The 15,385-nt window shown below is 35.3% G+C and overlaps 2 protein-coding genes across 3 annotated transcripts in view; one reads left to right on the top strand and one right to left on the bottom strand.

The window, feature by feature from the left end:
• Positions 1-4,203: 4,203 nt before the first annotated feature.
• LOC127880735 (2-phosphoxylose phosphatase 1-like) lies at positions 4,204-14,204 on the bottom strand. Of its 2 annotated transcripts, none has more exons than XM_052428104.1 (4): positions 13,967-14,204; positions 8,031-8,108; positions 6,571-6,822; positions 4,204-5,661 (listed from the first exon to the last, which is right to left on the bottom strand). In XM_052428104.1, exons 2-4 carry the CDS (start codon positions 8,092-8,094, stop codon positions 4,421-4,423), a joined length of 1,557 nt encoding a protein of 518 aa, XP_052284064.1. In that variant the 5' UTR covers positions 8,095-8,108; positions 13,967-14,204; the 3' UTR covers positions 4,204-4,420. The 2 variants fall into 2 exon arrangements, with proteins under 2 accessions (XP_052284064.1, XP_052284065.1); XM_052428105.1 differs by lacking the exon at positions 13,967-14,204 and adding an exon at positions 8,533-8,689.
• LOC127880733 (arf-GAP with coiled-coil, ANK repeat and PH domain-containing protein 2-like) overlaps positions 12,626-15,385 on the top strand; it is a 103,746-nt gene continuing 100,986 nt past the window's right edge. Inside the window, exon 1 of the mRNA XM_052428102.1 lies at positions 12,626-12,803. Within this exon, the coding sequence (XP_052284062.1) occupies positions 12,802-12,803 (2 nt within the window). The 5' untranslated portion in view covers positions 12,626-12,801. The remainder of the gene's footprint in view (positions 12,804-15,385) is intronic.

The following is a 15,385-nucleotide window of genomic DNA, read 5'->3' as shown; positions in this document are numbered from 1 at the left end:
TGTATTGGTTGAGTTTAAAGAAACACGGGTAAAATTAAATCGTAAAAACAACTGATTCTGGAAAAAAGGAATGCGTACATAAAATGTTTAAATGTAATATTATGGAGATAGTACTTAGTATACCCCCACAAACGAAGTTTAGGGTGCTATATAGGATAGAACTTGTCTGTCTGTCGGTCTGTCAGTCGGTCGGTCCGTATAAAGTGTCCGCTCTCTCGGTTTTCATCCGATCTTCACCAAACTTGGTCAGAAGTGGTATCTAGATGATGTCTATGTCAAGTTTGAATATTGGTCATGACGGTGATTATTCATGACATGCTATCTAATATATAAGTAAATAGCCTTAGTACCTTCATTTGGACATAAAGATAAATGCTTTAGATCAACCGTTTAGAACGTAATTTAAAATATATGGTCATATAGATTTTACTCATTAGACATATCCAATTTGTTTAACATTTATCTTCCACATTTATACCAAATCATAATCATATTTCAAAGGGATAAGAACATGCTTCGGTAATTCGTTTTTTATTTGCGTACTAAGTGCATACATTTTTATTTATTGCCTGCTTACTTTAACAGTATTCCACAGCGAATTCTGCATTTTTGATTCACAAAAAACGAATGTGTTATATCTGGAAAAAAGTGTCTAGATGTCGGGTAAGGAAGTGCCATTGTTTTTTAGATGATCGGTAAACGAAGTGCAGATGAAAAATGTGCATGCGACTCTTAAAACATTTGAATTTTCTCAAATACAGTAGTAAACTAAAATGTAACATGTTGTAACATTACTGGATGTATTGATCTTTTATTTCGAATAGTAAGCACGTTCTTGATCTATTTCCAAGTATGTATATTTTGTTAAAATATGTACTGATCATTCAATTCATGCTGATTAACGATGGAATTTTATCGTTTTTTTTTTAATATTCACCGTTTTTCCGCGAATTTCTTTCTTCGCAATACGAAGTGCTATACCATTAATCACCCAAACAATGTGCTGTGTCTAAAAACCAAATAAACACAACATAAATACAAAAAAGCTGAAGAACTCACCTCTCGCGCGTGGCTTTTGTTGTTCTCTGTTAGTGAAGTGCCATCCGTCAACGAAGTATTCGCATACCCGGCGTGAAGAAGTTATGGCAATTTTAGCAAAATTCAATAGTTTGACCTTGAGAGTCAAGGTCATTCAAAGGTCAAGGTAAAATTCAACTTGCCAGGTACAGTAACCTCATGATAGAATGAAAGTATTTGAAGTTTGAAAGCGATATCCTTGATAATTTATAAGTAAAGTGGATCGAAACACAGAATTTAACCATATATTCAAAGTTACTAAGTCAAAAAAGGGCCATAATTCCGTAAAAATGACAATCAGAGTTATGCAACTTGTCCTTTTACTGTACCCTTATGATAGTTTGCGAGTGTTCCAAGTATGAAAGCAATATCTATGATACTTTAGGGGTAAAGTGGACCAAAACACAAAACTTAACCAAATTTTCAATTTGCTAAGTATAAAGGGCCCATAATTCCGTCCAAATGCCAGTCAGAGTTACATAACTTTGCCTGCACAGTCCCCTTATGATACTTAATAAGTGTTGCAAGTATGAAAGCAATAGCTTTGATACTGTAGGAATAAAGTGGACCTAAACACAAAACTTAACCAAATTTTCAATTTTCTAAGTATAAAAAGGGCACATAATTCTGTCAAAATGCCAGTCAGAGTTACATAACTTTGCCTGCACAGTCCCCTTATGATAGTTAGTAAGTGTTGCAAGTATGAAAGCAATAGCTTTGATACTTAAGGAATAAAATGTACCTAAACACAAAACTTAACCAAAATTTTCAATTTTCTAAGTATAAAAAGGGCACATAATTCTGTCAAAATGCACGCCATAGTTATCTAACTTTGCCTGCCCAGTCCTCTCATGATAGTAAGTAAGTGTACCAAGTTTGAATGCAATAGCATTGATACTTTCTGAGAAAAGTGGACCTAAACGCAAAACTTAACCGGACGCCGACGCCAACGCCGACGCCGACGCCAAGGTGATGACAATAGCTCATATTTTTTTTTCAAAAAATAGATGAGCTAAAAACGAATTACCGAAACATGTTCTTATCCCTTTGGAATATTTTAATAAAAGGGAAAGGGAAATGTAAACCTCAGTATACAAGGAGTTTTCCAATCTCTGTTAAATTTTGTGGCTACGCATTAGTATCGTCTTCATGATGCGATTCTAATGAGCACCAATGACAAAGGATTATATGAGGCCGCTTAAAGACCCCTTGCTACCCTTATCTAGAGTTCTGCTATAAGTTCAATTGTACACAGTCGTGTTGATCCACATGTTCCGTTGTATTTTCCATTCTCTTAATCTCAATTTACTACTTAAAAACAAGTTTATTATTTAAACAATTATTTTCGGTCGTCACTTGAAATATATTACTTCAGAACTAAGCATTTGAATCTTATTTAAAATTTGCACTTATAATATTAATAATATAAATTAATAGTTATAAGATTTTTGAAAACGAACAACGCCATCGGTAATATTTTACATGTGTATGAAATTACGTTATGCATAGGTTCCAAATGTGTCGGGCCTGACAATGCAAATTGATTCGTACTACAAGTTGTTTGATAAGAATAGCCATAATATACATAAATGCATTTCAGGTAGAAGATAAAACTCCGTTATCAGAGTGCCCAATTTGTTGAAAGTTTCTGTTAACCAAAGTGCCCAATATTGGGAATCAAAGTACCCGCAACTTCATGAATACCACCTATTAAAACATGCTCTATCTTCGTTTATATTTCATTGAATTCTATCAAAATTTCAGTATTTGAAGCACATTGAATACTCTACATGCTGGAATATCAAACAATTTCTTGCGATATTTCTAAGTAGTTTTATTTTGTTGAAATGTTTACTATTCATCCAGTTTATGCTGATTTCCGACCGAATTTTCTATTTTTGGGGGAAAAATCTACCATTCTTCGGTGGTGGTGTTCTTTGCAATAGAAAATAATAAACAATTTATAAACTCGACCATGCGCCTTGTCTAAAAAACTTATCTTTATGATATAACTTTACAAGAAACTGATGAACTTACCTTTCGCGCTTGACTTTTGTTGTTATCTGGTATCGAAGTGCCATCTGTTATCAAAGTATGCGCATACCCAGCGTGAATATTGCACTTTATATTCAGATAAAAGGCAACGTCTTGAGGGGCATAACTTTGGACAAAATAAAACGATGGATCGTTTAGCAACTTAAAAATGTCAAAGGGCCATAACTCTCTAAATATTCATCTAACCAGAACCCACAAATAACATGCGCATCTCCTCAAGGTAGTTAAGCTTCCCATAAAGCGTCATTGAATTCCAGTCAGTAGTTAGGGAGAAATAGCCCGGACAAGAATTGCACTTTATGTACAGTTTATATAAAATTTCAAAGGGCTATCACTCTGTTAAAAATCAGCCGACCATAACCAGCTGATAATATGCACATCTCCTGTTGGTAGTGAAGCTTCCCAAAAAGTTTCATTGAATTCCAGTCATTAGTTGCTGAGAAATAGCCCGGACAAGAATTGCACTAAATGTACAGTTAATGGAAATTTTCGAAGGCCATAACTCTGTGAAAAATCATCCGACCAGAACCGGCTGATAATATGCACATCTCCTCTTGGTAGTGAAGCTTCCCATAAAGTTTAATTGAATTCCGGTCAATAATTGCTGAGAAATAGCCCGGACAAAAATTGTGCACGGACGGACGGACACACGCACGGACAGACGAAGCGGCGACTATATGCTCCCCCCAAAAAAATTTTTTTTGGGGGGGGGAGCATAAAAAAGACCTTGGCAAACAGCGTAGACCCGGATGAGACGCCGCATGATGCGCTGTTTGCTTACAGTAATTTCTGTAAGAAATATTATAAATATAGAAAAAAAAACTAGACATCTCTAATTTTGGAAATAAATTGATCCAATTTAGCAGGATGGGAAAGTCCATAAGTATAAATGGGTTAAACTGCATGAAAAATGAGGGTGTAATAGCACAGAGATGCTTGAACGGACGCATACACAAAGTGGCGCACATTGTTGTCATCATTCACTGACAAATTGTGACTGATACTTGCATATGGTGTTCTGAAAGCGGGATCAACAATACAAAGTTGTTCCTCAGAGAAGAAATAACAACAAACTTTGTATAGTTGTATAAGAACCACTGTATGTTTGTCCTTATCTCATTTCAAAAAGTATTTCAAAATTCATAAAACAACGTGGCGTAAATAACAGCAATAGTCATTCAAACATTAACGATAAATACATACCACAACGACCCGGTATAACAATCAGAATTAATATAAATCTTGCAGGGCGCGTTATATTCAAAAAGTAGAAATAGTTATTTTCCTCTTAATATCTGCATGCTTGTTCATATCCCGTTGTGTTAAACTGTCCGAGCATATCGGCACTAACAAATTCAACGATTGCCTTCAGTGGACACAATCTCTTCGCTACAATGTCTTTGCAAAACGACACCCTATCCGTTTTATCTTTGCCGTTATACACAAATCTAAGAAACACGCCGCCATCGCTGTCACGTGTCACTGCTTCAATAACCAATCGCGATGCGTATGGCGGCCATTTGTTGTCATAGATACCTAGGGCAACCAGTAATGGCGTCAGTGTAACATCGTGTCCGGAATAAATAACGAATTTCGGTCCATCGTAAATAAGATCTTTCGAGATCAGTTGAACGCGCCGAAGAACTTCCAATAAAACTGGGTATGTACTTAATAACGCATATTTGAGATCCACGTTCTCGTTTTCAGGGTCACGTATTCGTATCTTTTCTTGTTGCGACACTTCCTTAAAAAGCGCGTTAATAAGCGAATAATCAATGCACTCTGTATTACTTGTATCGCCACCACAGTGAAAAGGCTCGCGGAGTCCGTGGCAGAACGCGGGCGTCAGTGCGTCGAATATCGCCGACAGCCACGGAATGGCACTGCGGTCAAGTCCGAGTGCGCTGGCTACTTTACGCCTAAGAGCTGTATTTTGTTTCCTGTTCGAGCTGATATTCGATGAAATTCTACTAATTCTTTCTTTATAATCGCTAGCCCTTGGGCATTTACATTTTAAATTGGAATGTTGACTTTCTGAGCAGAAAAGCAAGCTACGGGAATGCTCTATTCGGATTTTTGACAAATCAAACTGAGATAATAACCCGTATATCAGCGCAGTCGCACTCTGGTAGGTGCGTGAGTACCCTGTGCTTTTCAGTATAAGTTTTTCCTCAAAAGTTTCATTAGCATCAATAAGCGAATGTCTTTTGATATATCGATCGTTCAGATGCTTCCCCAAGTTAATATGCTGCAATGCTCCACGACTGGTCAGCTCAGAGTCGGAACAGACTGGTTTATCCGGATATAAAGCCCAATTTCGGAAATGGCCTTCAACTGAGTGCTTCCCGGCTAATCTGGTCATACTGTACGGGAAATATTTTGCCACATCGTCGCTATCTTTATACCACTGTGGAAAACTGCAGCTGTAGTTTTGAGTATTAGTGCCGTGTAGCTTATGCATTGATGTGCGGTCACCATGACGGGTGAACACGTGCACGAGCCTCAATGTGAAACCGACCGGAAGTGAACCTGAAACAATAGAAATGTGTAGCTCAAACATTAATTTATTTAAAAAGTTAATGTAAAGAGCAATTTGTGAACGGCAGGCCTCATATGCGAATATATAAAATGAAATGTGACATTGCTGTTGTCGCAAAGGGTCACCAATAAAACGTGTGCAACCTTAATAAATGACCGTTGACAATAGTAAGTTTAATTTATTTATATGATGTTACATAGCAGATATTGATATCAATGCAATGTCCAATGCCCAGAGACAGTCAAGAAAGTAACGGACTGCTTTATTGGTGGCGATTTTCAGTCCTGTCAAAATGGTCTACTGATCCAAATGGGCATAAAATTGCTCACCGACCATTTGATGCGAGATATGTCAACAAGTACAATCAGTATTAACATTCTTTGGCCAAAGTTTGCTCATGTTCCGCAACACTTTATATAAAAAAGAATGTTTGTGCTGATACGTCTATTTACAAATATAATTATTTAAATGTACATGGAGCTTTTCCAGTGTTCGTGTTAAAACTTCCTAAAGAAGTGCATTTGTTATAACACAATAAACAGATAATCGACCAATGTTTGTCAAGTAATATTCTTTCCAAAAATTCAATATTTACAAAGGTGTATAATACAATACGAGGAAAAGGTATATTTTAAAAACGTTATCGATCCCTGTGTCTGAAAATATAAAGACAGTGCTCTGCGAAAAGGGGGTTTAATGCATGTGCGTAAAGTGTCGCCCCAGATTCGCCTGTGCAGATCGCACAGGCTAATCAGGGACGACACTGTCCGCTTTAATAATACTTGTCGTTTAAAGAAACGGATTGCACAGGCAAACCTGGGACGACACTACGCACATTAATTTAACCCCTTTTTTAAAGAGCATGGCTCAATTATACTTTCAGAATAAAATAAGCCAACCTTCCGACCCTGTAGTCCGCACAAACGGTGAGTTGCAGTATTTTGATAAGAAGTCTTCCTTCTCCTGTATTCGGGTTTCCACTGCATAGTTATAGGCGATGGCGCGTTGTTTGGTCATTTGATCAAGTTTTCGTGTCAGCAAAGTTGTGTCGGAGAGGCTGAAATTCTGGGGCGGTAATTTTGTCAAAAGACTTCGAGGGAGATTCGATGAGGTTGTCGTTCCTTCTCTCCATATCTTCAGGACGAATATTGCTAAAACGTAAAATTGACGTGTACAGCGTTTTAACGAGGGCATATATGAGAATACATGTATATCAAGTGCAAAAGTGTTACGTTTGCTGCTGGTCGTGTCATTAAAATGCTTATCCTCTGGGAGGATCTACTGAAGTATAAAAGAGCTCATTGTCAGATTTACCATAAATAAACTACACGGACCATTTGACCTAAATAACATAAATAACAGCAACGTTTCTGTTTCCAAAAGGTTTTCAAATGCGCGAATTTCTCGTCATTAAGTGTCTAATGAGGCACATGATAGGATAAAACTGATGTACAGACCTTATTGTTTGTAATCTAAATCATTAACTTCTTATCAATTGCCAGTAGTGACGATATACCGGTGTGTACGCACCAAGATGGAAAAAAGGCTCTTCAAAGGTGATGTTTAACTAGTTTTGAATCATATATAGTACATTTATGTTTGCTCGCCGGCTTTTTTCTTCGCGATGTTTATTTACACGTAATTGCTTAACAACCGTTAGCTATTTTACTTTTAACTGTGGACACTGGTAGGTTTTCAGTTTCACGATAAACTATGGTAGAGATTATTAAACATTCCATTTCTGTCTGATATAAATCAATTAAATCAGCTACATCCAATCACGTTAGCACCAAGTATTCACACTTTAAGTAAAATAGTACAATTCAACATTCCAATACCTTTACTAGGCAAGGTGCTCGTACTTACACGTAACTAGGCAAGGTGCTCGTACTTACACGTAACTAGGCAAGGTGCTCGTACTTACACGTAACTAGGCAAGGTGCTCGTACTTACACGTAACTAGGCAAGGTGCTCGTACTTACACGTAACTAGGCAAGGTGCTCGTACTTACACGTAACTAGGCAAGGTGCTCGTACTTACACGTAACTAGGCAAGGTGCTCGTACTTACACGTAACTAGGCAAGGTGCTCGTACTTACACGTAACTAGGCAAGGTGCTCGTACTTACACGTAACTAGGCAAGGTGCTCGTACTTACACGTAACTAGGCAAGGTGCTCGTACTTACACGTAACTAGGCAAGGTGCTCGTACTTACACGTAACTAGGCAAGGTGCTCGTACTTACACGTAACTAGGCAAGGTGCTCGTACTTACACGTAGCTAGGCAAGGTGCTCGTACTTACACGTAACTAGGCAAGGTGCTCGTACTTACACGTAACTAGGCAAGGTGCTCGTACTTACACGTAACTGCAAATAAGCTCACCAATAACAGCAACTTCAATCCCAGCTTTTTTCTTCTCCGCATTTCATAGCGGGAATCTGAAAGTATAGAATAACTGTCAAGTTGTATCGACTTAACTGTTCCGTCCTTAAAGTATCAAGAAAAAAAAGTTAAGTACTGAATGTTCCAACATAATTGTTTAGTCAGGACAGTACTAACAGAACCGTTTAGTCAGAAAAGTATCGAGAAAAATGTTCATTCCTAAAAGTATCACTTAACTGGTACAACAGCAATCATCAATAGTTTAGGCACCAAAAAGGAATAAAGGGACTATTGAACGTTTCCGGTACGTTAAAAAGAATGTAAAAGCGTATAATGTTATCGTTGCTAAGCGCGCAACACCTAACACCTAACGCAACACCTAATAATCCTTTGTATCCTATATATTTCCTTAGTATCGGGGGCTTCCCGGCTACCGCCCCCAAATCCCCGCTTTGTCGATAGTGGTAAACAACTGCGTACCGGTAAAGTTCAATCTAGCCGTTATAAAGGTTTCCAGATATATTTAGCTGTAATCGGCGTTTTCAAATTATGTTTTAAAAATTTAATGCATTTCTTTTATGTAACTAAACAAAACAATTGTATAATGACGTCAAAATGTAAACACATAGTGAATGACGTCAAACGTCAACACAACTGTGACGCAAATAAGAACCAAAACGTTCACATGCTTTAACAAAAACCATGTCTTATAACTAATGATAAAGATAATAAAATTCAGTATATATTATCATAAAAAGACTAAGATTTGTAATAATAAAACAACAAAGTCAGAGCATTATTATAAATAAGTATATAAAATTAACATGTACCAAATGGAAATTCGTAACGTATACGATATTATTAATTAAAAATATCCAACTAAATTGGCCGTGTTTACTGTTAAAAACCAACGTTAAGGTCTTCATAGGTGCACAACAATAAAATACGGTCAACACGTGTTTCTGGAAAGTATAGCCTGGAAACTAGCGAGCCACATACCTATACATTTTTATTATTGTAATCGATGTGCGTTTTGCCTCAGAAGCAATGATATACAGGCACGTGTTTCTATTAATGTCCAATATTAATAATGAGCTTGTATATAACGTGAATCACAATCTGACGCTATATTAAAGGGGCGGTCAACTGCACGAAAAAAAGAAAAAAAATCTTAAATACCGTCATTTAATGCTTTATATTGATAAATTTCAACATTAGATCTAAAAATCGCCAGTAGACCTCCAGAATAAAATTTTAAAAAAAATGTAACCCTCAACAGGGCTCGAACCACTGACCCCTGGAGTCCTGGAGTAAAAAGTCTCCAATTCAGATCACTCGGCCATCCAAGCTCATACAATGAGAGTTGTATTTTATACTTTATATAAGCAATCCTCGTAGTTTCACAAAATATAACGACAACAACAAAACTCTCCAAATTACCTTGATAGACATACACAGTAAAATTTTATTACCGAATAAACTGAAAATATGAAAACTTAACAACATTGTTCAAGTCTAAACAACATTTTTCAAGTAATGTAATATATCAGTCGTGATATCTTAATCAATATAAAATAATAATTGCAAAAATACGGTATTTTAGAACTTTTCTTCGTGATATATAGCAATCTGGTTGACCGCCCCTTTAAGACAAGACAAGCGTTTTATTCGAGATCAGTACAGAGTACATAGTATAGAAAGAAATGTGATTAAATACAAAATATCAGTGGTCAGTTTGTTATGGTATTGTTATTTTACAGTAAAAGACAAATATTGATTCAAATACAGTGTGCAGACTGCGTAACATACACTTGTACATGTATTACACGGTAACAGATTGTCTTATATCTAGTGCATATTTTATATATAGTTTGAAACATTTTTAAGAACATTTGCGTTAACAGGTCCCATTAAAGAACTGAATTCATATAAAGAAGGTCTAATGTGAAATCTTCTATCGAGAAATCTCCTCCGTTTAGTAGTATAGCATGGACAAATACATATGAAACAAAAATGATGGTATTTATTATCGACGCGAAAAACGTTATAAAGGCTGTAAAGGGACCTTTTCACAGTTTTGGCATGTATTGAAGTTTGTCATTAAATGCTTAACATTGATAAATGTAAACATTGAACCTAAAAGGCTCCAGTAAAAGACAAGAATACAATTAAAGAAAGAAAAAAGAAACCCTCAGCTGTGCTCGAACCACTGACCCCTGGAGTAAAAGGCTAATGCGTAGACAACTCGGCCATCCGTGTTCATACAATGAGTGTAGTATTTTATACTTAGTGTTTCTGACAAACACATATCTTGTTTGACACTACGATGATTGCTTAATTTATTAAACTGCGCCGCTTTGAAGCTATATTTTTTACATTTGACCTTGACGGATGACCTTGACCTTGAACCACTCAAAATGTGCAGCTCCATGAGATACACATGCATAGCAAATATGAAGTTGCTATCTTCAATATTGCAAAAGTTATGGCAAAATGCAAAGTTGGAACAAACAAACACACAAACCAACAAAACAACAGACAGGGCAAAAACAATATGTCCCCACTATTGTGGTGGGGGACATAAAAATAGAACGACAACAACAGAACTCTCTAAATTATTCCATCGTTTCGCGTTGCAAGGCTTTATACTTTTCAGGTTTTTAAATCGTCAAAGGATGCATAATAATGGATATTTTAGAGCATGGTAAATGTCCAGTATTACTTTTCCTCACAAACAGCACAACTTCAAAGAAAATTTTCGAATCTGAAACATTTTTTTTATTTTGTCAATTTGACGAAACGTCAAAAAGGTCCCTTTAAACATGAACATATTCTTATTGATTATTTATAAATATACACAAAAATATAACAAACGTTTTCTTAATCATACATGTTTGCTTAGCTCAAAATAATGTGTGTTACTTAGTCGTATCGCCCATTTAGGAATTACCTTTAAACCTTCGTTTAAAGGGGCCTTTTCACAGATCTTGGCATATTTTGAAGTTTGTCATTAAATGCTTTATATTGATAAATGTAAACATTGGATCTTAAAATATCCAGTAAAAAATCAAGAATAACATTTCAAAAAAAAAGAAAAAAAAGTAGCCGGTACCAGGGCTCGACCCAGTGACCCCCGGAGTCCTGGATTCAGTCTGAAGTAATAACGCATTAGCCCTCTCGACAATTCCGCCGGGGCTACACAGTGTAGGTATTTTATACCTTATATAAGCAATCTTCGTAGTTTCGTAAATATAACCGAAGACAACAGAACTCTCCAAATTATTCAATCAATTCGCGTTGCAACGCTTTATAATTTTTAGGTATTCAAATCGTCAAGATACAAATAATGGCTCTATTGGGCTATGGCAAATGTTCAGTAATACTGTTTCCTCACAAATATCATAACTAAAACGAAAATTTGCGAATCTGAATCAACTTTTTTCAATTTTGTCAATTTACCAAACCGTGAAAAGATCCCTTTAAGTTGCATCATGGGTGTGGTACTTGCATTGCAACATGAGAGCAATTAAAGATCGACATTTGAACGCTGATATTAGCATCATCATTTAAAAGCAAATAAGCAAATTGTACAGTCTATCTGATAAGACCATTCAATGAACAACTTCTTTATATAATATTTTTTAACTCGAATGTCCAGTTTTGTATAGTCTTAGAAAACAATATATTCATAGATACTATTGGAATCACAAAAATATGTTAAAATTTATCGAACTCTTACAAACTGACAACGCAAAAACTATTTATTTTTTTTCAACATTTATATTTAAAGCAGCTAAACTTAGAACAGAATTACCTTATCAATAGTTTCTCTACATATACTACTGTCTATTTGTAGTCTGACATAGCAATAAACGCTTTATGTATACATTTTCGTGCAACACTCACGTTTATTTGAATAAGATACGACTCTACAATATGCATATTATATACTTACCATAAATTAGTTTGTAACGGTAAACACTGTTATATATATATATATATATATATATATATATATATATATATATATATATATATATATATATATATATATATATATATATATATATATATATATATATATATATATATATATATATATATACATGTATATATATATATATATATATATATATATACCTGTTAAAAATATCTGTTTATTTTCAATATGCATGTCTTTAGTGTTACAAATTCCTTTTATTGTTAAATCTTAATTTATATTGCAAACAAATTATATATGCATATGCCTGTATGTCATTGACCACTGTTGACTACACTGTTAAATGTATGTGTACTCATGGGCTTCAAGCCTAATGTATTTTGAAATAAACCTAAAACCTATAACCACAAGTGGCCTCTAGCTCTTCCTGGATGTATTGAGCAGTATGTACACAAAATGAACCGCTCGAACGCAGTCTGTATAACTGGGAGTTTTAATACGTAGCGACTGAAGTTTACTTTAACGTGTTCAAAGCGACACGAATGCTGCGCGTGATAGCAAGATGTAAATATTAAATTGTCGGAGCCCCATGTTAATGCACGCATTTGCGCGACTGTCGCTTCTAGTGCGGAAGGCATGTGTGTGTTATTGCAAATAAACACACTGGTTGTCGTCTCTAGTTTCGTATACTGTTAAAGAGACTCGCTCGTAGCTTGACAAATTGACATTTTAAGTCATAGATTCGGAAAATAATCTATGCATTATTATCAAACAAGCACATAACAGTTCTGACAAAGGAACATATTAAAATGTATGTATGTTTATTGATAATAGCCAATATAAATTGGTAAATCTGTAAAATAATAAAGCGTTTGTAACGCTTTTCATCGATTTGGATTTGCCAAATAAGTGTAGTGCCTACATTGTGTTTTAAATATGCCGTTTAATTGAAAAGCCTGAACGGTAAAGTAGAAACGATTTGATTTTTGATTCCGAAATCCCGGTTTCGAATGAGGGCAATTATTTCTTACTTGTGTAATTATTGATTTTAAGGCGGTATCGCATAGTTTTGATTGTCAGACCAATTTAGCTGCTTTACTCACTTATAAATATAGTACAGCAATACAGACTGATTATTGAAAGCGTGTACATAATGATCTTTCGTAAACTTTGCATACATATAATTATATCCCTTAATATTCTCGTAGTAGTTTCCCTCCTCATTGCATCGTGCCTTTAATAAATGACTCCACTTGAAAAACCCTAAAAAAAGTGCAAGACAGTTATTTTTTCATTTTTTACAAGTTTTCATATATTTACTGTTTATTAGTGACAAGTATTCATTTCATGTTCACCCCAGGTTGACACTATGAATTGTAAATACCACATAGATGTGCATAGTAAAAACCGTAACAACCATTTAGACGGGCCGATTTCATGAGAAACTTTGTACATGATACTAATTTGAATTAAGTTTTTGTTGTTATGTCCCAGTTTCCAAGTTTATTTAGTAATAAGCTCAGTTCGTGCATAGGATGGCAAAAATACATATTTAGCTATATATTGGCATATAAAAAATGAGCGGTTTTTAATGGTTTCACTTCAAATATTGAGTTGAATGCATTTAGAGGTCCGATAAGTACGGATACACATGCAATATACCTAAAAGAAAACGGTATAATATAACAGTAATAAGTAATTATTACTTCGATACCTTATAATGCCACGCTTTATATGTTCTGACTGCGCGAATGATAGAGTCGATACTATTCATGTTCATTGAAACTAAAGTCTAAATATAAGCATGTGTACATAACACGTGTTGATGTTATCCAACTATGGGCGATTTAAACTTCTGAAGTCGTTGCATAAATAATACAAAGGAAACTGTATATTATAATACATGCAATTTAGACCTACCCTCAACTGTCAATACATTGTTACAAGTCAATAAAGGTAAGTTAGGTAACGTACCTGTAATGTTGATGGCTAATTAATCGAAAGCGGTGTCCATCAGTGGAGAATCTGTTTTACTTCCTCTAACAACGTGTACACAAATACTCGGGAAGCCTGACGTGTTTTACACAGCTGTTAGCTGGTAATTATCGTGTAGTTTATGGCTCGATAATTCGATTGTTTTACTGAAAATGTTTGATGTTGATATCATTCATAACGACGTGATTACGCCCCCTTTACCTACCGTGTCAAAGTATATCTTATATTTCAGGGGAGATTACTGAAGCTACGTATAGGTCGTACTTTACATATCGGTTGCTTCCCTTAGTCGGCGTAAGAAGTTATTTTTCGACGTAGCTGTATAAGACAGCTTTTCACCTTACCTGACCTTTGTAAGTGTCCAATAAAATTTAAATAAAATTTCCCGCGGCTAGATACGAATGAATACACTTCATTTATTCAATTGGCTGATTTGAACATACCACCAGAACATTGGAAACATGACCGCGTCTTTGTAACACTGTTTTACTGCGTGTTCAGCATGAAACAATTTTATCTCTAATGAAAAGGCTTGATAGATAGAACAGTTTTACACTCAACTCTCGACATCAATGCAGTTTGTGCGTGCACCTTTTATTTTCAGAACAGAACAGAACAGAACAGTTCTGTTCTGTTCTTTTATTTTCAGAGGATTGCCAGCGCCAGAGCGTTTGTACTTAAAGGCTATGTTCTCATATTTAGTTATTACTTCCATATTCCTGTCTTTGTACTAGTATATTTAAGTTCATAAAAGTATCGTTTTTCCAAATCCTGATATTCGTTTTGGCCAAAACATTTTTAATTGTTTTCGAAATTGAACATGAACATTAAAAGTAAAAAGGTTTAAACAAGCTGTCGTTTCAGCAGTGGAAGCGTGGCCTATCTTAAATGCATTGCATTTCAACCCACAAGGTATCTGGGTCAGTTCGCGGCCAGTACAATAATCGTTATATAATATAGGCGCTTTATGTGAACTGGAATTTTCTTTAGACCAGAAATATGTTAAATGAAGATATTAAGCGATACGGTATGTCAATAATAGATTCTTAATGTGTTTTCAACAATACCATGATAAATATTATTTTTGACTTCAACAACAATTTAACGCCGTATATCTTTTTTTAACATATTTCTTGTTCTCTCTCTCCTCGTATAACATATTATTGTAATAAATTATTCGTATTATACCGTCGCTAACATTAAAATACACAGAATAATTGTGTTTTTCCTTTTTGTCAAATATCTACATCTATTTCCTGTAAATAATACCCGGAAGAGGAGTTAGACAGTAATTCAGAGGCGTATTTAGGTGGGGGGCTAGGGGGCTAAAGCCCCCCCCCCCCCAGCTGGCTGGGAAGATACGATTTTTGTTTTTTAAACGAGCCCCATATAGTTTCA

This window comes from Dreissena polymorpha, chromosome 5 (assembly GCF_020536995.1).
Source record: "Dreissena polymorpha isolate Duluth1 chromosome 5, UMN_Dpol_1.0, whole genome shotgun sequence".
In the NCBI taxonomy this organism is placed as follows: Eukaryota; Metazoa; Mollusca; class Bivalvia; order Myida; family Dreissenidae; genus Dreissena; species Dreissena polymorpha.
The sequence above is the reverse complement of the archived record's forward strand: the minus strand, read 5'-3'. Positions and strand labels throughout refer to the sequence as shown.

What these genes read in the sequence shown, in the direction of transcription:
- LOC127880735 (XM_052428104.1), bottom strand. Translation starts at nt 8,094, where the DNA reads ATGCGGAGAAGAAAAAAGCTGGGATTGAAGTTGCTGTTATTGGTGAGC. An exon ending in GAGCTTATTTGCAGTTACGT is followed by an intron (nt 6,823 to 8,030) that starts GTAAGTACGAGC and finishes TTTACGTTTTAG; the next exon opens with CAATATTCGTCCTGAAGATA. An exon ending in GCGGACTACAGGGTCGGAAG is followed by an intron (nt 5,662 to 6,570) that starts GTTGGCTTATTT and finishes CTATTGTTTCAG; the next exon opens with GTTCACTTCCGGTCGGTTTC.